This window comes from Manis javanica, chromosome 15 (assembly GCF_040802235.1).
Source record: "Manis javanica isolate MJ-LG chromosome 15, MJ_LKY, whole genome shotgun sequence".
Taxonomy (NCBI): Eukaryota; Metazoa; Chordata; class Mammalia; order Pholidota; family Manidae; genus Manis; species Manis javanica.
In genome coordinates, this window is record NC_133170.1 from 71,203,524 (window position 1) to 71,226,851 (window position 23,328).

Genomic DNA, 23,328 nt, shown 5'->3' on the forward strand with positions numbered 1-23,328 from the left:
AGAACAGGAGAAGGGGAAGGGACCAATGATCCCTCAGGCCCTATGTTGGGTCCTGGACAAAAGTTGGCTCAGTCACTGTATTAATTTTGTATTGCTACAGTAGCAGAATAGCCATGGCCATGTATCCTGAGTGCCTATTACATTCAGGCTTGGTTGCTGGCACTTAGTTAAGTAAACTGTCTGTTCTCTTTAATTAAGCTCTGCTGCTCCTCAGCCTACGGCCAAGGAAACTGAGGCACAAGGTGGGGGAGTCACAGGTTCAGAGGCACACAGCCAGGTGGAGGACAGGGACTGGATCCGGGCAGTTGGCCTTGTCCCAGCACCAGGTGGCAGGGATGACTTTTTTTACTTTGCTGAGAGGCAGAGTGAGGCTCAGAGAGGATCAAGCTCGCCTGAAGCCACGCAGCTAGTCAGTGGCAGAGCTGAGTTCTGAGCCCTCCGGGAGCACATCTGCTCCAGAGCCTACAGTAGCCCGGCTTCTCCTTACTGTCAAGCTCAGGCCTTCTGGGCTCTCTGAGCTCCCCTTATTCTGCTGGCTCCTGTTCCTGCCTTCCTGGTCCTAAGGGAGAGCGAACTTAACTGGCTCGTGGAGGCAGACCCACCGTCGGCATGACTCAGACTGACCGCAGAGAGACCAACACCCATCTCCCTCAGTTATGGTCAGACGAACCCATGTGGACTCTTGCTGGACTCATGGGGCCCAGGTACCGTTATGCAGGCTGAGTGTGCAGACACCACTTCCCTTGAATGTTCTGACTGGGAACCGGGTGCCAGAGCAATTAACACAGGGAATATTTCTGGAGGGTCTGCTATGTGCGGGCACCAAATCCGACACTCCCCTGCCCACCTACAACTTTCTAGGAGGAGGTGGATGTAATGGAGCAATTACGCCTGTAATGACACATTGAACCTGTGACAAGAGCTACCAAGTGTGGGATACTTTCATGGAGCCACTGGGCTTGGCCAGTGAGGTTAGGGGAGGTAGCCCCGAACAAAGGCCACTTAAACTGAGAATCTGAAGGATGAGCAGGGCTAAGTCAGTGAAGAGGGACAGGAAGGGCATTCTGAGTGGAAGAAACAACACATGCAAAGACACATTTCCATTGAATCTGCACTGTCAGGGGAGTATTACTAACCCCATCTTATAGACGAGGCAACTGAGGCTTAGAACAATGGGAACCTTGCATAAGTGCAGGGGCTTGATTTTAATCCAGGTGTATTTAATGCCAAATTTGCTGGTCTCTCTGCTCTTCCTCATTGTTGCTTAGAAATGGTGTCACAAGAAAGCTTGAGGGTAGGGGGGTATAATGCAAACAATCCTGGTATTTATGTCAGACAAAGCTTTGGATTGCTGTGGTAGAAACCAGACTCCACCAGCTTAAGCAAAAAAGAAACTTATTGTCTCATGTAACAAAGGTCCAGGAATAGATGGCTTCAGGCTCAGCTTGATCCAGTGTCATCAGGGTGTGGGGTGTGTGTCTTCATTCCTGATCTGCTTCCCAGGTGTCACTGTCATTCTCAGGCTCCATGTGAGAGTCCCCAGATATCCTCTGCTGCTCCTTTTTCACTTTTAGCAGTGGAGAAATAACGAAAGATTCTAGAAAAATATCCCTGGACTAGTTCCTACTGGGTGAACTTGCTCATGTACCCATCTGAGCCAGTCAGTGTGGCTGAAAGACTGAAATCTTCTGACTGGGCAAATCTGGGTCACATGCTCATCCTGGACTAGTCAGTGAGGCCAAGGGGTTGAGATACTTTGGCCATCCTGAGACAAGTGATCAGCCCTGGTGGATCCCTGAGGGTGGATCGCCTCATGGTGCGTGAGCCCGCAGGTAGCTCACTGTCACTGTTAGCTAGTAGGATGGGCTTTATCACACCCATTTTGCAGACACAGGAACTGAGGCTGAGAAAAGACATGTAGCTTGCTTTCAGCCACATAGTGGGTGGTGAAACCAGGCACAGCCAGATGTGGGTCTTTGAAGCCTGTGCTTGTCATCACACCCCCTGCAGAGCTGATTCTACCTCACTTGTGGTCTTCCTTTTAGCAGCTGGGGCTGGTTCACGGAATGGGGTGCACTTATGCACACCTAAGTTTGTCATCATTTTAATCAAATGATGTCTTAGACCAATTCAGCTGTTGGTTGGTAAGCATAGGGAATGTATACATCATTAAAAATTAGTAACGTACTATGCAGGGCATAAGAATCAGAATCAACAGGTCCAACCGAGATCTGGGATGAGCACAGAGCAGAGGTGGGAAGGAGACAACTCACCTTCGGCACCTTTGAAAACCGCTTTCAAGGCTATCACGATGGCTACTCTTCCTTGACAGGTACTGTGTGCAAAGTACATTAACATGACATCAAATCCTCCAAGAGCCCTTTGAGGGAGATACTAGCTTGCATGTTTTAGAGATGACGAAACAGGCTCAGAGAAGCATGGTGACTTGCCCAAAGTTCCAGGTATGATGTGGCAGAGCCAGGATTTGAACTCAGGTTTATCCCCATATGACTCAAGAATCAATTTCATAACCATGATCTTCCACCTCCTCAAGATGTGCCATGAGTTACATAGCTGGTTCTCGATTGACCAGAGTTCCATTGGGTTCCCAGTTTTCAGTAGCACTGGGCATTTGCATGACTAATTTCACTCCTGCGTACCTCATTTGCCTCACCCTAGTCCCCATCCTGTTTTATAAAATAAGAGACAATATATTGATTTAACAAGTCTGTATTAAACATCTATGACTTCAATGATTCCCTTTGTAGGCAGAGCCTGGGACAGAGATTCTCAGGAAGTGTTTTATTGAAGGAGCAGGAGAAACCTGGAGAGGTGGGGGAGCAGGATGGTGCAGACAGAGGTGTGGTCTTAGCTAGAGTCCAGCCTTGCCTGGTCCCCTGGGGAGCTCTGGAGTTCACACGGTACCAGGGTGGCCCCCACTCTGGAAGCAAGGGGCTGACTCTCATACCCCTGTATCAACCAGACATTGGCTGTGAGGTGCCCTGGGGGATGGGGGTGGCAAAGCCCCCCACTCAGTGACAGCTTCCACTGGCGCAGAGCATGTCTCTGGAGTTGGAGTGAGTGAGAGCCTCTCGCAGCCAACAGGGTGCTCTTACAAAGGTGACCTGGGTGGGGTACCAGCAACGTCTGCTACCCCCATTGTGTGCCCCCTGTGGCACTTACTGCCTCACAGAGAGTGGCTATTATGTGCCTAACATTCTAGATCCATGACCGAATCAAATTCTCCCTATGATCCTATATAACCCATTTAACAGATGCAAAAAATGAGGTTCTGTTGGTACCAGAAGCTGAGCAGAACATGAAGCTCACCTAGTGTCCCCCAGTCCAGTCCCCAGCCCTGGGCAACTCTCTGCTGCACACTCTGTGGCCTTCAGAAGGTCAGTGGTGAGGTGCCCACCTAGCTGGTAGCAGGGTGGGAGCGTAGCAGAGGCCGGCTTTAATGGCCCTGGCATTGTCTGACATTTGGGTTTTACTCTCTCTGGGAAGTGCACTAATTACTCCTGTTCACTCAGGAGTTCGACTTAACTACCACTTGGATTTTATGGAGTTCTTTGGGGTTGCCATTTCCACATGACCTCTGAAGACCATGGTGGCACAAGGCAGATGTGCCTCTTCCCACATCTCCAGCCGGCAACACCCATGAACTCAGACCTGTTTGCCAGCCACACGCTGGGGAGCCTCCCTTACCTGCTCTCTCTGTGTAGGCACACACGTGCGGCTCTGCTGCACCCCCAGCCACCCAGAGGTAGAGCAAGTCAGGCCCACTTGGCAGATGTCCCGAGGTTCTGAGCGGGCACGTGGCTGACCTGCTCTCCCAGCGAGGAAGTTTGGTGTCAGAGCCTGAGCCTGAGCACTTTGCATCACTGCCTTAGCCCTCAGCACCCAGAGAAGCCCCTCACTTCCTCTCAACCCCCGTGTTAGGTCTGCGGGAAAGGTCCTGAGAGCCCTACCCTACAAGTAGGGAAACTGAGGCAAGAAGCCATACAGCAAAGAGGTTAAAATCATGGACCATTATGAAGTCGGACTCTCTGGGTCGGTAGCCCAGTGACCCATATACCAGCTTTGGGCACCTCTCTGGGTCTCAGTTTCCCCATCTGTAAGGTGGGTGTAATAATAATGGCTGCCTCCCGGGCTGGTCAGGAGGATGAAATGTAAGTGCTCAGGACAGCATAGGGAAGACGGAAAGCTCTGGGCATAGCAGGTGATCATTATAAAGGTGGCTCCAGGGTCATGATTTCTGACTTTGGGGCATAGTTGCATGTCCTCACCACCCCAGGATTTCTTTTACCCTCCCCATGGAAAAAAGAGTTAATATGCATCGTGGAATAGAATCCTAGCAGGAGGAAGCCTCTGTAGCAGGATTTTTTGAGAACCCACGATATGCGAGGCACAGGTTTTTCACTGCATCTTCTCACTAGCCCTGGAAGATGGATATTACCACCTCCCTTGTACAGATAAGGAAATGGAGGCTCAGAGAGGTTAAGTAATCTGCCCAAAGCCTCACAGGAAGTGGTTGATAGAGAATCGAAACCCAAGCTTATCTGGCTCCGAACTGTGCATTAGAAGGGGAGGGAATGCGGGCCTGGAGGGTTCCACTCTGGAATGTGGTGCTTGGGATGGGCAGCGGCCAAAACAAAGTCCATCCAAGCCAGAAGCTTCTTAGCAGACGCTCTCCACCTCGCCTCCTCCTGGGATGGGATTGAAATTGAGCTTAGCCCCTTTGTGTTCCATCTGGAAAGCGGACGTCCTGCCCCCGTGGGGGCTCTGCTTCCCTTCTACCTCCTGCCTGTCCCCAGATTCCAGTGGCTTTCAGTGCCCCACCAGGCCCTCCCGACAGCTGGCATTTCACACTGCCCCTGTGGCCAGCTCTGGGCAGTGATAACAGGATTAGCCCCGAGGGGGCAGATCTCTTAATTAGACTTCGGGAGGGAGAGCACTGTCGGTCTTCTTCCCTTACTGCAGCTCTGGGGAAGGGAAGCCAGGGCGTCTAATCGGCCAGACCGAGGAATTTTACCCCCATATTGTCATTCTGGCTCAGCCGATGGCTGAGAATGTCCATCCATCGTCCTCCACCTGTACATTCATCCCGTAAACATTGAGGTTCTCACTGTGCCTAGCACTGTGCTATTACAAAGATAGGGCAATGGTTTCCAGACTGGCTTCCAAGCTTGGTTTGGCCAACAGAGTATTGCCGAAGTCATGCTATGCCAGCTCTAAGCCTAGGCCCCAAGGCGCCCTGCAGCTCCCGCTCCCTCTCTTGCAGCCCTGTTTTCTCCTTGAGAATGAGTCTGGGCTGGCCTCCTGGAGGATGAGTGACCATGTGGAGGAGAGCCAAGCCCTCCCAGGCAGAGGCTCTACTGGACGAATGCCAGTCGGCTGACCCTCGAGCACATGCAACAGGCCAGCCTTAATTCATAGAGCCACTGCATGACCCACAGCTGACCAGGTGCATGAGGGGGCCCAAGGAAGGCCACAACTGCGACCCACAGACTCATGAGGCAGTACCTAACGCTACTGTTTTAAGCCACAGAGTGTTGGGGTGATTTGTTCTGCAGCATTACTATAGCAACAGCTGACTGATACAGCTTCCCCTGGCCTTTTGCCTTAAATCCAACGCCCACCTGCTCCTTGTCTCTTCCCTTTTCCCCTCCCTCACTCTTTCCCCTCATGTACTCTGCTCCAGCCACATTTGCCTTCTTGTACTTGTTTCCATGTAAGAATCTTGCTTTTTCTTGCTTCCTGATTCTCCCAGCCATTCAACTGGACAAACAGTAGGTCCTCAATTGAAATCTGTAGAATGAATGAATGAGTCAATGAATATACACAGCCCCTCCTTGTACATATGGGACTGATCTCTAGTGGAGGAGGTGATGTTACCAAATCCCAAACTGCCTGCTATGAGGAAGAATATCAAGGGTGGGACATGCAGGTTGTCAAGAAAGGCTTCCCTGAAGAAGTGATGTTTGAGTTGGAATCTGAAGCGCAATGTAGGCATCAGTTAGGTGAAGGGGACACAGAAGAGCATTTCAGGTAGAGGGAACGGCAGGTGTCAAGGCCCTGAGATGGGAGGGAGCACAATAAACTTGTAGAAATGGAGAAGCTAGAGTAGGGATTTTTTTTTATAAAGCAGTTAAGAGGTCTTTGGAGCACCACGGGAGGGACACCCCTTCTACATCTTGTATTTACCCACACTCTTCCTCCTTGGACACCTAGAGGACCTGGATTTTGGGTAGGAAGAAACTCCTAGCTTTTAGCTAAACACCCCTGAAGCTTATCCCTGGATTTGCAAGACTCAGCCTTTTCCATCTGGACTCAAATCTTCCAAAGGAGGCCGCCAGAAGCCCAAGTTGGAGCTAGTAAGCACAGCAGCTTCCATTTATGGGCTCTTAGTAAGTGGCTGGCATTGTGCTAAGAGTCTTACAAACACTTTCATCTCAGACCTCAGGACTTCCCTGGCCCATCAAAGAAAACAGCACTAAAGCAGCTATTCTTTTTCTTCTTATAGAGCCCGAATGGCAGTTAGATTTTATCTCAAAAGCAATCCTATTTGACTTAATGGCTGCCTAAAGCAGGAAAGATTGTCTTGATTGATTAGTAATGTCTGCTTTGGTATAGGAATGGAAGTTGTGTAATGTGTGCTACACATTTGCCATCTTGGTTTAGGTAGCGCTGTGGTTGTTTTTTGAAACTCTCAACTCAGTATTTGAGCCAACTCTTGAAGGTCACCTCCAAACCAACAAGCCTGGGGAAGAGTACCAGCATTTCCAACAGGGAAAACTTCAAAGAGCAAAATGCTGGAGAGCCACAGGGCTTAGCAAGAAGATGGGGAGAGGGGTGTGTGTGAGCAGGGAGTTACAGCAGGTGGGACTTGGAATAGCAGGTCCAAGATGGGTCATGGAGGATACCCAGTGCTGGCCAAGGCTATGGGCTGGGACCAATCCAGCTTTTGGAATTGCCTCTCCCTGATGCCAATCCTGATGCTCAAACACATACCTGGGGTGCTGTTGGCTTGGCAGAGCTCTGACCTGTTCATCGCTATGGTTTTGTTCCATTAGACCAGGACAATGGAACCAACTATGGACAAATGCTGGCCCACAGATCATGTTATAAATAAGTGTCAGTTCAATCCAGCTACACCATTTGTTTACATGTTCTTTATGGCTGTTTTCCTCAATTCTGCTACAGTGGCAGAGTGAAGGGAAGTGCAGCAGAGACCACCCAGCCTACAAAACTGAGAATATTCACTATCTAGCCCCTTACAGAGTTTAAGGGCCCCTGCGTTGGACAACCAGAGAGATGCTGACACACATCAATGGAGAAACAGTGCACAACCGGCATGCAAAGAGACTCACTCCCAGTTGTCCACCCAGACTGCTGGCCCCTGCCAGGCTTCCTCTCCCTGCTGTGATGCAGGAGGCAGAGAAGGCGAAACCCTGGGGAGTGGCTGTGTCAGTAAGAGATGGAGGAGGACAGGGAAGAAATGCTAGCCTAAGAGCCAGTACTTTGAAGATTGCGGGCACTACTGTACCAGGCACAATATTTCTAATCCCTCTGGCAACCCTGTGAGCTATCACAACCCGCTCTTTGCAGATGTGGAAACTGAGGCATGTGGAAGTGAAGTGACTTGCCCAGGGACGCATGGCAGGTGGTAGAACTGTGACTCAAACCAGGTTGTCTGACTATAGTCTGTTTTTCTACAAACCTGTCTCTTTAAAAGCTTGTGTTTCTTCCACACGTGAGCATTTGAGACTCTGCAGCATCACCCATTGTTCATGTGGGTGGCTACTGGGAGCTCCCTGGGAGTTTTCTTGTTTCTATTATCACGACAGAGTGATTACAATAGGCCAGACACATTATCATACTTGCTTTGTCCTCACAGCAACAGTGTGAGATAGGTCATGTATTACCCCCAGTTTACGGATGGGGACACTGAGGTCCAGATGGGGTTGCAATGTGCCCAAGCTGTCCTTGGGACATGCTGGGATTGGAACCCACTACCTGCCTGCGGGCTTCATTTGCCTTTGGTGAACATCAGTGCTGTCACCTCGCACACGTTGTTTTCATGGTCCGCATTCTCCAGAACGTCCCTGTCTGTTATCTTTCATGTGGGGGCGGGGTGCAGGTCGTGAGTGGAGTGGGGAGTTACTATCCCTGTTTGCTCGGTGGGGAAACTGAGGCCCAAGGGGGCAGGTGGGCCGTCCAGCTGGCACGGTGGGGCTGCCCTTCACAGCCTTCTCCTGAGAGCAGAGCCCAGGTCCCCAGTCCCTCACACCTGCCCTCCCCAGGCTTGTGCCCACCCCACAGCAGGGGCGGTGACGGGTTTGGGCCGGCCTTCATCTCCCTTCTCCAGCCTTGCATCTCGGCTCACTCCCCCTCCCTCCACTTCTCCTCCTGCAAACGGATGACAAGTGAGAATGCCTGTGACCCAGAGAAATTATCTTCCCTTCTCTTTCACCGCATAATTTTCTGCCCTCTCGTCTGGACAAGCCTGGGTGATTTTTAGCTACAAAAAATGGGCGGAAATTATCATTCAGAAAAAAAAAAATAGGAGGCTCCTAGCTCTCCGACAGACAGGCTGTCTCTTGGGTGAAAATGAGGATCTCCTGTCGTGTGAACTCTGGGGACTTCATGGGAGGTGTTCACACTTGCAGGGGACTGTGGGTGCTCCAAAGGGTGAGGCCTGTGGCCCCAGCAGGTTCCAGCAGCTTGAGGCACCTATGGGTTTCTCTGGGGGCACCCCAATGCCCACACCTTGGGGACTTGGGGGAAGCAGCATGATCGTGGGTCACCTGTGAGTGCCCAGAATCACCTGGCAACCCAGTGCCCAGGACATGGACAACAGTCTGCCCAGCTTGTGGCTTTCTGGAAGTTTCTGTTCCTACCCCACCGCACATACACACGCACACTCAGGGCCTGCTCCACAAGTCAGCAGGAAAGGTATTATTGACCTTTGTTTTCATCTTGATCTTATTTTTCTGATTTAAAATTTCAAATGTGATGAGCAAAGGTTTAGCAAGTGAAGGGCTGTTGGTTTTCTCAGCCTTATAAATTACTGCTGCTAATGGTTTGGTATCTGTTTTTTCAGACACACACAGGCACACACACACTCCAGTTGTAAGACCAGCAGCACTGGGATCTGAGAGGCGTGTTGTTGCCAGAGTGAGCTGGTCTAATCCTGCCTTGCTGTGTAACCTCGGGTGAGTGACTTGGCCTCTCTGCGTCTGTTTACCACCTGTAACATGAGGATACTAACAGCACTCAGAACCCTTGTGAGGAGTAATTTAGATAGTTTGCAAACCAAATACAGCCTCTGGCATGACATAAAAACTCCCCTCAAATAGTAGCTGCTGCTGTTATTATTATTAGCTCTGGATGTGCTAAGTTGTGCTAATTTACATTGAAGGGATTAGAGGGGGCGGTGCTCTCATTCAGGGCCTAGAATCAACCAAGGGATGTTTCTGCAAGGCAACTGTTCTGTACCCTCTTGCAGACACCCTCTCCCCCAGCTCCTGGCTGCTACTTTGATATCACAGCAGGCCTTGGAGGCCTGGCGGAGTCCCTGAAGTTATGCACGTGTACACCCCTTTTGCATCCACTAAAAAGTTTTCTTTTCTGGCAAAGATCCTTAGCTGTCATCAGATACTGAAAGTGGTCGTTAACCCAAGAGTTAGGAACTATTTTAAAGCTTACTATGAGCTCTCTGCTTCCTGCTACCTGCTTTTCTGAGAGGGGGAAGCCAGGATGTGAACTCTGTAAGGCAGGGTTCAGGGGACGTTGGCGGCCCCAGGAGCCCACTCAGGGGGTCCACATGGCCCTCCCTTTCCCACCTTGTACTTTATGTGACCAGATTTTCTTCATATACCTCAACACAAACAACAGATTGCATCTGACTGAATGCAGAGGCTGTGGAAGAATCTTGGTCTTAGATGATTCCAGCATCCAAGAATCTGGGTGTTTTCGATTACGCCAGGCTTCACAGAGATTTGCAGAAATGTAAAACAATGCCACTTATCTCACCATCTCACTGAATCTAGTGTGGCTTTTGGAAAATAATATGAGGTTTCCACCAAATATGTTAATATGTAATTGGGTTTGTCACTGTTTTTAAATCAGTGAAACATTTTAAAATGTTTTACTTTCTAAACAATAAATATCAATAGGTATTACCCACATAAATTACAGCTTTTTGAGGTCCCTGTTTTTGGAAGATTATAAAGGGGTGGTGAGACTCAGTAGTTTGAGACCTGTTTCTCTGCAGAAACTTACCTGGTTGTGGTAGAAGGGGCTGAGCAGCATCTGATTGTAGCCAAGTCCAAACCACGTGGGTTCTTGCATGTCTCTTAGCTTTTTCCCTGTAAGTCGTCGTGTTTTCATCTACACAAGGGCCTTGGAATACCTCCTCCAAACTGCCCTGTCCTCAAGTGTTCCAGACAGCAGTAACTCCAACATCAGTCTAACCTTCAGCATTTATACCACACCAGGAGCTCTTCAGGCATAGAATGACCATGTCCTGGTTGGGAGGCAACTGAGAACACACGACCTAGCTGAGAATGTGGCAATTAGATGTTCTCGATTCTTAGTTCTGGGACAGCTACTGTGACACCTGTCTTTTATCATCCTTTTTGGTCTTAGATGATTCCAGCATCCAGGACAGTATGTACATAGTAGGTCTTCAGCAAATGTTTATTGACTGTCACCATGCCATGAGCTCAGGCAGAGGGCTGTGTATCAAGCATCTAAGCTATAGAACTGATGCCTTCCCCTTGGGCATGATGGTTTCTTCCGTGGTCCTCAGCTGGGAGTAAGTTCACGGGGCTGGATCAGGGCTGCTCTGCTGCCGGGCTTTCGGCACCAGGCCTCACACATTCATCCCATCCCCTTAAAACATCTTTCAGGCCTCAATCCTAGGATATGTGGAGGTGGTGGCCACTGTATGATTTCTATTTCAGTGTATAACTTTGCTTAACAAGAATTTATGTGGCTGTCTTGAGAGAACACAAAACACTGGATAAATGATTTTTTTTTCATTTTCTAACATTGTATAAAGAATTTGCACAAAAATAATTTTTCTTTCCTATTCCACAAAATTTATTTCAGTGTGCCTGAGGCCTGGACAACCAGCGATAGGCACTGGGCCTCTTGAGGGCTTGTGCAGAGACGTGTTCTCCTTCCTGTCCACCAGCTTTGGTCCTTCCCCACCTGGGTTCAGTGCACCATGAATCAAACTCCAGAAAGCAGTCTTTCTCGAATGGTGGTATCTGTACACCAAACTTGCTTTTGGTTGAAATAAGGATCACATCTAAAATAAGGATCTGTGCCTATATGGATTCATTTCCCATAGCCCTTCCCAATAAATACGGAACTTGAAGTAGTTCCATATTTCATATAAACACAAATATTCTATATGTAAGTAAACAGTACATTTTATTTACCATCAAAAGTGGCTCCTCCACACCTGGTGCTCCAATTTAGAATCTCAAGGCTGCTGTTTTTGAACTCAGACTCACCTATATTGTTACTCACTTCTCTCTAGCCCCAATTCCTTACTCTGTGTAATCAGCCCAGGGATGCTTTTGACAACAAACAACAGAAAAAAACCAACTAACTCTTTTGTAAACAAATGGGGTCCATTCTTTGAATGTAATGAAAAATCTGGAGTGAGGTGGCTGGCATTGACTACATGGCTCCTTTGTCTTTGTGATGCACTCAGCCTTTCCCTCGAGGTTGCAAAATAGCTGCTGCAGTTCCAGGCATTATATCTGAGTTAAAGGCACAAAGAAGTGGGGAAGAGAAAGGGCCTGCACTTTCACTTTTTGTTCAGGAAAACAACTTTCTTTGAAAGTTTCCAGCAGATTTCTGCTTAGGTCTGATCAGCTAGAACTGTCTCAGACACCTCTAGCCTTAGAGGGCCTGGGAGAGCAAGTGGAAGGCAGCGGAGATGAAGGAATTGGACCGCTGGTTTCCCCACGTTGTCTGCCCCATCCTGTGTCTACCCCATCCTGTGTCTACCCCATCCTGTGTCTACCCCATCCTGTGTCTACCCCATCTCCCACACTTCACTGTTGCTTCATTTATGTCTTTCCTATTTGACTGAATGGCGAGCCCTCTACACTTGCCTCTATGTGCTTAAATATCTCGAGTCCATTCTTTACATCATCCACTATGTCCCAGAAATCTGGTCAACTTTAAATTCTCAAACACAATGCCTGCCTGCCTCTGGCCCTCTGCTCTTGATTGTCATCCAAGTGGCTGCTTGCCTTACTTCCATTTTCAGCATGCATGGGTGGCTTCTTTGGTGTCTTCAAGCCTTGGCTTAAATGTCACTTCCTTAGAGTGGCCTTCCCAGACCAGCTAACCGAAGTTGGTCCTTTTTCTGGCCTTCATTCCTACTTGAAATGATACATTTACCTGTTCCTGGTTTATCACTTCTTTTCCCATGTGACCTAAGGAGGTAAGAACCTTCTGTCCTAGCAGTACATGCTGCTGCAGAGCTCAGGGCTAGGCTCTTGATAAATGTTTGTTGAATGAATAAGGGAAAGGAAAAAAAAATAGGTGATAGCCTTAAACTGCTAGTAGATATTGTCAAGTGGGGACTATGGCTCAAGCCCAGAACTTGCAATGTGTGTAGCAGCATTCTTGTTAGGAGTAAGATGCATGTGTATGAGCATGTGCGTGTGCACGCGTGTACACACACACACACACAGACACACACAAATGAAACAAAACAAGTAGTACAAGAACTTGAGGCATAATACAAATAAAGAAGCTGCGTGTTTCTGCCCGCCGTTCTACTGCATTCCTGTCTTGATGACCATAAGGCTAGCTAGGATGGCATCAGTGGGCAGATAACAGAGCTAATCATGGCAGCAATTCCCTTATTTTTAGGTCCAAATGCATTTCTTTCCACATGGGCCCAGTGTTGTTAGCTCACGAGCCACAGCATGGAGGTGGCAGGCTGTATTTCACACATAATGCACACCTGCACCTTGGTTTGAGAAAAGCCCAGGCTGAAATCTGCCCAGCACGGCCTGAGGGTCTCAGAGCTCATGTGGTTACCTGCCCGTGATGGCCGCTATGGGTGCCCCTTCACCATCCTGGTAACCTCCCACCTTGATGCCCCCTTCTGAAAGGTCATCTCCACTAACCTTAACCCCTCAAGGCCAGGGACCGTGCTTCTCATCTCTGCCACCCTAGTGCCCAGCACGTGGCAGGTTCTTATTAAATGCTTGCTGCCTTCGTGTCTGAACCCCACCTTCTTCCGATCTTCTGGACGACTCTGTACCTCCTGTGTGAAGTTTACAATTCATTCTTGTCTTATTAACCCGCATCCTCTTTAAAGCTTTTTTTAGCACAGAGTCTATGGCTTTGCCCCTCAGGGCTCTGCCCTGTGCCTGGCCCATCACCAAGCTCTGCAAACATCTGTTACTGAGTCAAGATCCTTCAGAGGGTGTGTGTGTGTGGGGGCACACTTTCAGAATCCTGAGTACAAAGTTCCTATTTCTGTAATGCAGACCAAAGTGAATGGTTGCTTTTTGTAAAAGGTTAGAAAGAAGCATAAGGATGTCTCCCTCCATTCCCTGCCTTTTGCCTCTGACGAGTCTGGATTTGAGACTATCAGTTACACAGGAAGAGAGACATGAGAGAACCAAGTGGGTAGACAGAGAAACAGTAATCAGAGTCTCAGAGGCACCACTGCAGTCACTGCACAGCCCTCAGGTAGAACCCCAAACCGCTCTATCTTCCTTCCTGGACAAGCAGTCAGGACATCTCTCCATGCACAATGCCCAGCCCTTGTCGATTGCTGGGTTCTATATATCCAGCCAGAGTTGCTTCTTTGGGGCATTCCCCCAAATTTTGCTCTGGTCCCAAGTTTCAAACATCCTCAGCTGGAACCATCTCATGTGGGACCAGGTGAGCCTCCTGTGCAGAATGCAGACACTGCCCACTTCACAGAAGGGTGCGGGGGGCTCCAGGTGAAGTACACAGGAGGTGAGTCTGGCCAGGCAGCAAACAGCAGGGACCTTGGTAGCATGTCCCCTCTCAAGGACAGGAGGGTGACCATCTGGGCCTCGAATGTCGAATGGAGTCCATGGAGGAGGCTCCGGCCTTTTCTCTCCCGCAATGCCATTATCAGAACCAGAAGAGGGAATGTGAATAGAGGCGCCAGAGAGAGATCCACCCCCCACTGCTGTTTCCAGGCGACACACAGGCTGTCGCGGTCGCTGTCATACAAACCCTTTCCCCGTAAGACGGCAGGTCCCACAGGGAGAAGGGGTGAAGTGGAATATTTTATCAGCCGTGTACATATGTAACCAGAAATGGGGCTGAAAAGCAAAACCTCGTTTCCCTGAATAGGGGGAAAGGAGGAGGGGGTGGAGAGGGCTGGTGGAGGTGGAGGGAAGGGACTTATCTCTCCGAGGTCAACAGCAAGAACATGGCTGCAACCACGGATTTCACCTTCCATGTTGTCAAGGAGGAAGGAGCTCACAGAGGGCTGATCTGGAGATGAAGTTTAAAAGGCACCTTGCTTTGTATTTAGAAATAACAATCTAATATACATATAGGTGAAGAAAAAAAATGAAACATGTTTAAGAATTGTGCAGGAAAAGCAGCCAGATTTTTTGTTCATGGGCCTGCTATGTGGTGTCACTCTAGGTTTGACAAAGTTTTGCTCCTGTGGGGAACAAAGTTCTACGTGCTGGCTTCCTGGGGATTGAAGTTCCAAGTACATTCTGCAGCATGGGCAGATCTGTGTGGTGCTTGGTTGGAGGAAGTCTGGCTTCACCCTTGGGATCTGAAGAGGCAGGAGTTTATCCAGGTACATGGGGTGCAAGGTACAACCTCTCCTCTGCTCTGCAAAAGGCAGCCATCTCTCTCTTGCCCTGGTGAGGCCATCATCAGAGGACCTGAAGAATGAGTTAAGAAAGTAATGTGGTGAACACCTGCTTTGCCTCAGATTTAGTGCCAAAGTAACCAACCTTGCAGAGAGTCACCAGCCCACTTGCCCAGGGAAAGTGACTGCTCATGAGGTGCACCCCCCGAAGGAGGCTGGTTTATCTGTGCTGCTTGGTCTGTTGGGCTAGCTAGGGATCCTGGGGGAGAAGGCAGACACACACACTGTCTGGGAGGCAGGAGTGAGGCATTCTTCTGGCCCCTGGCCTGTGTGCACGTTTCCAAAGAGCAGGGCACAGAAATGATCAGATGCAAAGACCGCACAGCTTCCAGCAGCTCTGCTCAGACTCTCAGGGTGGGTCACTCAGAAGTTTGTGAGATTATTAAAGTTACGGATAGAGGGATGGAGTGAGAGAGAGAGAGAGAGAGAGAGAGAGAGAGACAGAGAGAGGGGAGAGAGGGAGAAAGAGGTGAGAAACGCAAGAACCCATCTGGGCAATGCATCACATTGAAATTGCCCCGCATTAAAAATTCACCAGCCAGTGAATTTTCAAGGGATTTGCAGTAATTAGATGACAAAATGCTGGCAAATCTCAGGCTTGCCAAAGATGTTACTCAGGGGTCAAAGACTCGACACTTTCGGCTGGGTAATTTGTAAGTGTCAATCACTTGCAGCCATCAGAGAGCAGGCAGCGATCTAACGGCTGCATTCTAACTAAGGCAGGCGCCGGCCTTCAGCCGCCGTCTGCCAGCAAACCCCCAGACCCCGGGGCCGCTCGCTCAGGCGCAGACGGCGGCTGCGGTCTGCCTGGGGCTTGGAGACATGCTGGCCAGCCCAAGTTTCCAACTTCTTGTTTGATTTTATTCTCCTTCATCTTTTTCAGAAGGCAGGGTCTTACCAAGCTGGACATCCCTCAGTTGTAGAGAGAGTCCTGTGGCTGGTAGAAATGGGGGCTCTCTGCGTTTGTGCAGGAGGATGATTCCCAGACCTGGGGCCTTGGTCTTCTCATCTGTGCAGTGGGGTAAGAAGACTTACCTCACGGGGCTGCCGACTTTAGGAGGGAGAACCTGCTAACAGATCCACTTGCCCAGTATCAACATGCCTCTACCCTGGGCTCTGTGGACTCAGCAGAGACCAAATAACGCACCTGCTATCATAGAACATGCTAGTTGGGGGAAAGCAGAGAAAGTACAATAAACTAATTAACAGATAGCATGCCAGAGGACGGGAAGGCTAGGAAGAAAGTGAGACTTAGTTGGGGGACAGAGCGCATCCTGGGCCACCACGCTGCGCGCCGTGGAAGGGAAGGCCTCCTGGATGAGTCCCACCAAGGCCTGGAGAAAACCTGGGCAAGAGACTGCTCGACAGAGGACAGGGAAGGCCCAGCCCTGGGGCCTGAGGGCTGTGGGACAAAGCAGGTGGGGTACAGTGGGGCTTGGTCCCCTCAAGCCTCTGACGCTCATTGAGGCCCACAAAGCTGGACTCCTGGTAGCCCAGTCGGGACGGCCCCTAGTCTTATCTGATCCCAGAGTCTGACTGGGTAGAGAGAGCGCCAGGGGAATGCCTAAACATGGTGTCTGCCCAGGCATACGATAGCGTCACGACAGCAGCGGACCCAGGACTCTCGGAGCATGGATGGCGACGGTGCCCCAGATGATGGGCGTGGAGGGGCTGTCCATTGGGGTATTTTATGGAAAGAGCACTGGCTTTGGAGTCAGATAGACCCTGGGCCCTCCCTGAAGCCTGACTCTGCTGTTTCCAAGCTGTGTAACCCTGAGCAAGTCACTACACCTCTCTGGGCCTCTGTTTCTGCTCCTGGAAAATGGGCATATGAGCCCTTCTCACAGTTGTGGAAGGCATCATTAAGACTCTGGCTCAAGAGGTTCACAGTACGGCTCCCGTCAATGGAAGATGATCAGACTCTGGCTGCCCACTTAGGAGGATCCCAATCAGTGAAGAATTCTGGGGCAGGCGGAACTATATACTTAAGGAGATGAAGTAGGGGTAACTTCTTGCTTTAAAAGGCACTGTAATAGGGTGCTTTTGTATACTTTGCTGCCCAGTTTGCAAAATGAATGTTCAGAGTGGACTCCACGTGCTGGGTGCACTTAGGCATTTGGCGAACTCTTACTGGGTCTGGGGAGGGACCAGGGCTAGTATTTGTAAATCACTTTCTCCCCTGAACTCCTCCTTTCTGCACTTTACTGTTGGTGGGGGCAGGGCACAGTGCTGGAGTATTTATTCCCCTCACCGCCTCCCTCCTGGGCCTCGGTCTTCATCCCAGCGAGCCTTGGCTGCAGGTTTAACTGCACTGTGAAACTGCTCAAGGGGAAAATGAGAAACTACCCAGTGTTTCATGGGAGGCAGTGGCTGGCCTCCTGAGCTCGCTGGCCGACCCTCACCAGCCTGCGAGTGCGGAGAGTAACGGAGCCTGCGGCACCCACCATCGCTGTGCCTCCCTACATGTGGGAGGCGGGTGGCTGCTCAGGATGCAAGTAAGAATTAGGAGCAGTGCAAGCCAGCCCTCCTACCCGAGACCCTGGTGAACGCTGCCCATCCCTGCAGTGTAGACAGGGCTTGGGAGCTGACCCAGCATCTGCTCAAGAACCAAAGGGACTGAGAAAAGTAATAAGAATACAAACAAGCACCATCTCAGGGGCAGCTGTTTACTGAGCACGCACTATGCGCCAGGCACTGTGCTGAGGCCCCTGGCAAGCTGGTCTCAGCTTGTCACAAAACCCCAGTGACATCAGCAGCATGACTGTCACCTGTCAGCAAGGCTGCCCCTGGGCTGTGACCTCCTCTCCTCCCTGGGTCACACAAGCTGCAGTTATAAGCTACCTGCTTGTTGTCCCGCATCAGATGAAGAGCTGGGTGGTGGGCAGTGCCTGGAGGCTGTTGAATACATGCCCTGGCTGCTGTTTGGGCCCATGGCAGAGGTGGCAGCCTACGCTGGGCACAAAGCCTCCTGAAGGCTAAGACTAAGCTCCAGATGACCACATGGACACACACTCATGCCCCATTGGAGCCGGGAGCCCCCTGTGCTCCCAGGGCGTACCCCCACCTCAGTATTCTCAGTCTGGCATAATGGTCTGAACCCATCTGCTCCCCTCCCAGCCTGTGGGCTCTGAGGGGCAGGGGGTGTGTCTGCCCCTTCCCTGAGAACCTCAGGGCCTGGAGCGGTGCCAGAGGATGTTCTGCTGAGTGAGCAAACGCACAGGGCCCTCTCACTGGCCTCCATCGGCGGCCCGGTGCTTGGCGTCAGACGTCAGGCTCCAGCCTCTTCTGCAGCAGGTGGGGAGGGTCCAGTATTGATCACTGACTTAATCTTATTTTGGAATCCCTAGAGCCTAGAACTCAGCTCTTGAAGACAGCTGAGTCATTAGGACGCAGACCCCAGCCCGAGAATCTCTCAAAGATAGCAGGGTGAGCCCCAAATTTCTTACCTCCCTACTCTAGGGTGACCACTGTCCCTGACAGAACTGCCTCTGCCTCTGGAGACAGAACACCATCCTCGCTGGGAGCTGGAGGGGCTGACGCAGCTCCCACACCCATCGTGAGGATGGGGTGGGAGGACGAAGGTCAAGGGTGCAGGAGGGTGTATTCTCTCTGGACCCGCCCCAAGCTCCTGTTAAAAGTCCAACACTCCTCCTGGGGCTTGAGGGAGAGGGACAGCTCTGGCCGCCAGCAGCCCACAGCCGGGAGCTGGGGGGGTTTACAGCTCACAGGGACTCCAAAGCCTTGCCCGCCTTCTCAAGGGGCAGGGCTGTGTTTCCACATCTGGAAGGCCACAGGCAGAGGCACACCCAGTGCAGCCTGGAGGTGAGGAGTACAGACCCGAGCCGCAGGCTCCACCAGGAACTGTGTGGTCTTGGGCAAGGTGCCTAACCTCTCTGTGTTTAGGCTTCCTCACTGGAGCTGAGAATGGTGAAAATGGTGCCCATTTGGAGAGGATGAATGAATGAATCTGTTGGGGGGGGCGATGGTAACAATGTCACTATATCAGGAGGGTAGACAAGCTGAAACTAGAAAGGAGGCCAAGGCCTTAGTGAATCCTAAGGTGGGTGTTCCTGCCATCCAGAGAGGCCAGGTGACCTGGGTCCAAGGTCACAAAGCTGGGGCAGCAGTGCTGGGACCCACCAAGCAGTGGGGCTGCTCCCACTCAGCTGTCACAATGCAGGCCCCCTGCCCTCAGGCTGCAGGGAGGCTGTACACCCACCAGAAGTGCTCAGAACAGGGTGCTGTCTCTCCAGGACCATGTCTCCCTCCCTTGCGGACGAGGGTCGTGGTCCTCCTGGAATGGTGTGCCCCAGGCAACCCATCTGTCCTGGGCTGCCAGTTGTGGTCAGGTGAGCCAGAGAGAAAAGCCACCCAGCTCTCAAGCTGAGATGCAGAGGAAACTGCAGGGGCCCCCAGTGCCAGCTGGATGCCAGGTGGGCGCCAGCACCCCTGTAGAGCTACCCTCCTCACGCTGCAGCCTTTCTTCCTGCACCTGAGGGTACTGGCTGCACCCACACTGGCCACCCCTCAACAGTTAGTGGCTGCAGGCCACCTTGCCACCTGCAGCTCTGTCAGGCTTTCCAATCCTGGTCACGTCATGCCCGCACCTGCTGCTGCTGCATGCCACTGCCACTCTCCTTCTCGGGACCCAGTTTGGGGTGAAAGCCCTTGCTTACCAGTCAATCTGGGTCCCACTTACTGTGAATTACCAGGCCTGATTGATATTCATGAGTGGATACATTAGAAACCTCAGCTGCCACATGACTCTGCCTTGGGGAAGAGGCTGTTCTGAGGATGCAGGGACCTGAGCAGTCCAGACACGCAGCAGTGGCCCCCAGCTGGGGACAGCAGGGTGCCCTGTGAATGGCCCCTGACTGTCAGTGGCCCATTCCCAGCAGTGGTTGGGACTGGGAAGTGCCAGCAGGGCCTTCCAGTCTGGATGGGGGGTGGAAGGGGTGGCCAGGGCTGGGAAGGTCAGGCTGGGCTCCCAGTACCCCCTGCCAGAACCTCCTTTTCCCCTTTGCTTCGCTACCTCCTACTCCCCTGCAGCTGGGACATTGCTTCTTGAAGACACCTTCCCAGCACCCCCTCTGGGTCCGGCTCCCCACTATTATTCTCATGCAGCACTGTGTTGTCTCTGCACACATGCCTCAAAGCCACTGCAGTCTGCAATCTCATTTTTGTGTCAGGCTGAGTTCCATGGGGTCCCGGGCTTGCACCCTCGGCTCACCATCCAGGACCTGGCACAGGGCAGCCTCCAGTAAACTTGGTGGGATGAGCAGCGCAGTGTTTCCCATGGGCTGGGCCCTGGGCTGTGGCTCAGCTCACACCTCCAGGGGTCTTGTAAGCCCCTGGGAGGTCTACTTTGTTTTCAGAGAAAGCAGAAGCAGAGATTTGGAACCCAGGAAGGACTTCGGCTGGGGTATTCTCAAGCCTGTGCTTCTGGGGGCTCCAACTCTCAGTCCAGGGGCTCGGGTTTCGGGGAAGTACCCTCGTCTTCAGGCTCCAGTGGATTTTGCTCTAGAAGCTGAGACTCCCAGGCAAGATGCAGTCACAGCAAATATTTGACAGCTCAGTGGAAATGTCTGCACTGCCCCCTGCCCGTCACCCTCCCCACCTTCACTCTGAAAACTGCTTTGCCCAGTGGGAGCTGAAAGGATAGGCATAAGTCTGTTCTTGTGTGTCAATCACCAACCACGGCTGAAGAGAGAGGCAGGAATTGGGTTTGCTTTTCAGACACTAGAAAGTTCAAGTTTGGGCTTCTCCCAGGAGGACCTGCTCTTCAATCCCCCTGAACCCAGGCGGCACCCACTGGGTGATGAGGTGGGGTGGCTGCCTGTCCCTGATTCAGTGCTGCAAAGCCAAGGCCCAGAGGCCTACGGATTGGAGAGGTGCCACAGGCAGAGAAATGTGACTAAATCCCAAACACTGATTTCTAAGTTCTAATGTTTCCCAGAGAAAATAGGGTTTGAACCGATAGTCTTGGGAACTGGAATGAGCCAGATGGGGCTGCTAAGGAACCCTAGGACACCTTTTAAAGGGGTGTGAACCCATTTCCAGTCCAGGCCATCCTGAGCAGGTGCACGTGGACATGCAGGGATGGATGCTTTCCTTGGGGGTTGGGGTTGAGGCTGCCCAGCAGAGGGTGTCTGCCGGTGACCCCTGGGACGTCCTGGGGGTGCCTGGCTGTGATGATCAAGCAGGACAGACCGGAGCATGGAGGAAGGGAATTCAAAGAGCACAGAAGCTTCCAGCAGGAGGGAATTAACTCTAGGGTTTACTCACACCTGGGGGCTTGATGGGCACCATCTGGGCCCGTTGGCAGGGGGAATGCTCTTGATGTGAGAACACAAGCCATCGGGGAGGCTGGACCCACCTGCCTGGCTAGAATTTATCTGGTTTTGGCAAGGAGTCCCTAAGTGTCCTGTTTCTCAAGAGGCCAGACTTGGGTGACCTGGATTCCCACAAATACTTAGTGGGTGCCGCCCACTTGTGGACACTGCTGTGAACAAGACCCAGTCCCTTCCTCAAAGGGCTTCCAGTGAGTGAGTGACAAGGCACGCAGCCTGCAGTGAGGGAAGCAGTGCAGCACTGACAAACCCACGGAGAGCAAGTGGCACCCCAGGAACAGCACCAAGGCTCGGAGGAAGTGATGTCTAGGCCTAAGGACGAGCAGGTGGCAACCAGGAGAGACGGAAGGAAGGCCATCCCCATAAACTAGGCAAGAGACAGCGGCAGGGGCTACAATGTGCCCGAGAAGGGGGAAGGAGTACGGCACACTGATTGCACCATGGCCCCAGTTTTCACCCCATTCCACCCCCGCATCCACGCCCGACAGTCCCTGCCTTCCTGACTCTGGGCTCTGCCATCTATGTGACTTGCTCTGGCCAGCGGGGAAGCAACAAACGTGTCTGCGTCCGCAGCAAGACCCACGCATTTCTTTGGGGTTTTTCACTGACAAGTGCTTGCGTCTGAGATAGTGGACCTTAAACATTTCCTGGTTAAGAATCCATGGGAGTATCATATACTTTTGGACCTTTGACAGGGTTAAGTTCTAAAGTCGACTCAAAAGGTGGAAATCAGGGACAGTCAACTTCATCATGAAAATGCCCCAGGAAGTCCCAGGCAGCAGCCTGATTACCTTTGGCAGCACAGGCTGTTAGCTCTTCCCATGCTCCTCCTGCCCCCTGCAGCACGAGAGTCTCCGCGGTGGGGCACCCGGCCTTTGGGAAGAAATACAGAGATTTCCCAGCACCTTTCCTGGGAAGGTTTGGCCCCGTGGCTTCTGTACTGGCCAGAGGGATGTGGGCAGATGTGAGACGTGCATGCTGTGTCCTTGAAGGGCCCACCAGGCCCTCTCCTTGCCCTTCCCTCTCCTGTGGGCTGGGTCCTGGCACTGCGCGGGGCTGTCTTGGGCTGTGTAGAGGGGCAGAAGAGCAACAGTTCAGAGGGAACCAGGTCCCTGCTCAGGTGGGGCCTGCTTTCCTTCTGTCAACTGAGAGGGAAATTAACCTCCATCTTATTTTCGGACTCAGCTGACATTTGGGTTTGTCACAGTAGTGGAAACACAGTCCAAACAACACATGGCCTCTCTGGGAGGCCAGCACAGCACTGTTTCCCCACTTTGAAGCAGACCTGTTCTTTGGTTGAGCACCGGATGAAGGTGTTGTCTTGCACTGCAGGCCCACAAGCTACCTCAAAGCCTGAAACTGTTGCAGTCAGATGCTTATACCACAAGGATGGGCACCCAAACCTAGGAATCGAAAATACTGAAAGCGGGAGGCACTCTGGACTCAACCCATTCATTCCCGATTGTGGGAAATGAAACTTGAGAACCATAGACCCAGTGCTTCCGGCTGTGGCACGTAGTGTGCCACATGTCACGCTTCCTTCCTTTTTCCACAAAGCCAAGAGGGAAGGGAGGATGGCTCAGACTGTGGTGCTGTGGCCAAGTGTCACTGCCTGGAGACAGGGGCCTGCCTTCAGGCTGCTTAGCCTGTGGTTCAATGTTTGCAGCCCTCAGCACATCTGGACTCACAATCCTGGTGACACTGGTGAGCTGGTACTACTGTTCTCAGTTGACAAATGAGGACACTGAGAGGTCAAGGAGCTGGCTCAAGGTCACACAGCAGGTAAGCGGCAGAGCTGGTAGATTCAAGCCCAGGGAGCCTGGCTCTGGGGGCAGTGTGGCTGGGCGGGAATTTCACAGAATGCGGAGTTCAGCCATGTGTGATTCTGTAGAAGCCACTTGCCCTTCCAGCATCTAGCCTTCTGAGCTGTATTGCAGGGGCTTGCTTTAGATCAGGACTTGTCAGACTTGATGTAAAGGGCCAAAAGGTAAATATTTTAGGCTTTGCAGGTCATATGATCTCTTCTTATGCAATTAGTCAACTCGGCTGCTACAACAGGACACC

The 23,328-nt window shown here is 51.6% G+C and overlaps 1 protein-coding gene across 5 annotated transcripts in view; it reads right to left on the reverse strand.

Moving 5' to 3' along the window:
• Positions 1-14,527: 14,527 nt before the first annotated feature.
• Positions 14,528-23,328, reverse strand: part of RBM19 (RNA binding motif protein 19) — a 133,262-nt gene continuing 124,461 nt past the window's right edge. For all 5 annotated transcript variants that reach the window (XM_036993369.2, XM_036993372.2, XM_036993368.2 and 2 more), the window contains one exon: positions 14,528-14,927. In XM_036993369.2, coding sequence (XP_036849264.2) covers positions 14,803-14,927 — 125 coding nt within the window. In that variant the 3' untranslated portion in view covers positions 14,528-14,802. The remainder of the gene's footprint in view (positions 14,928-23,328) is intronic.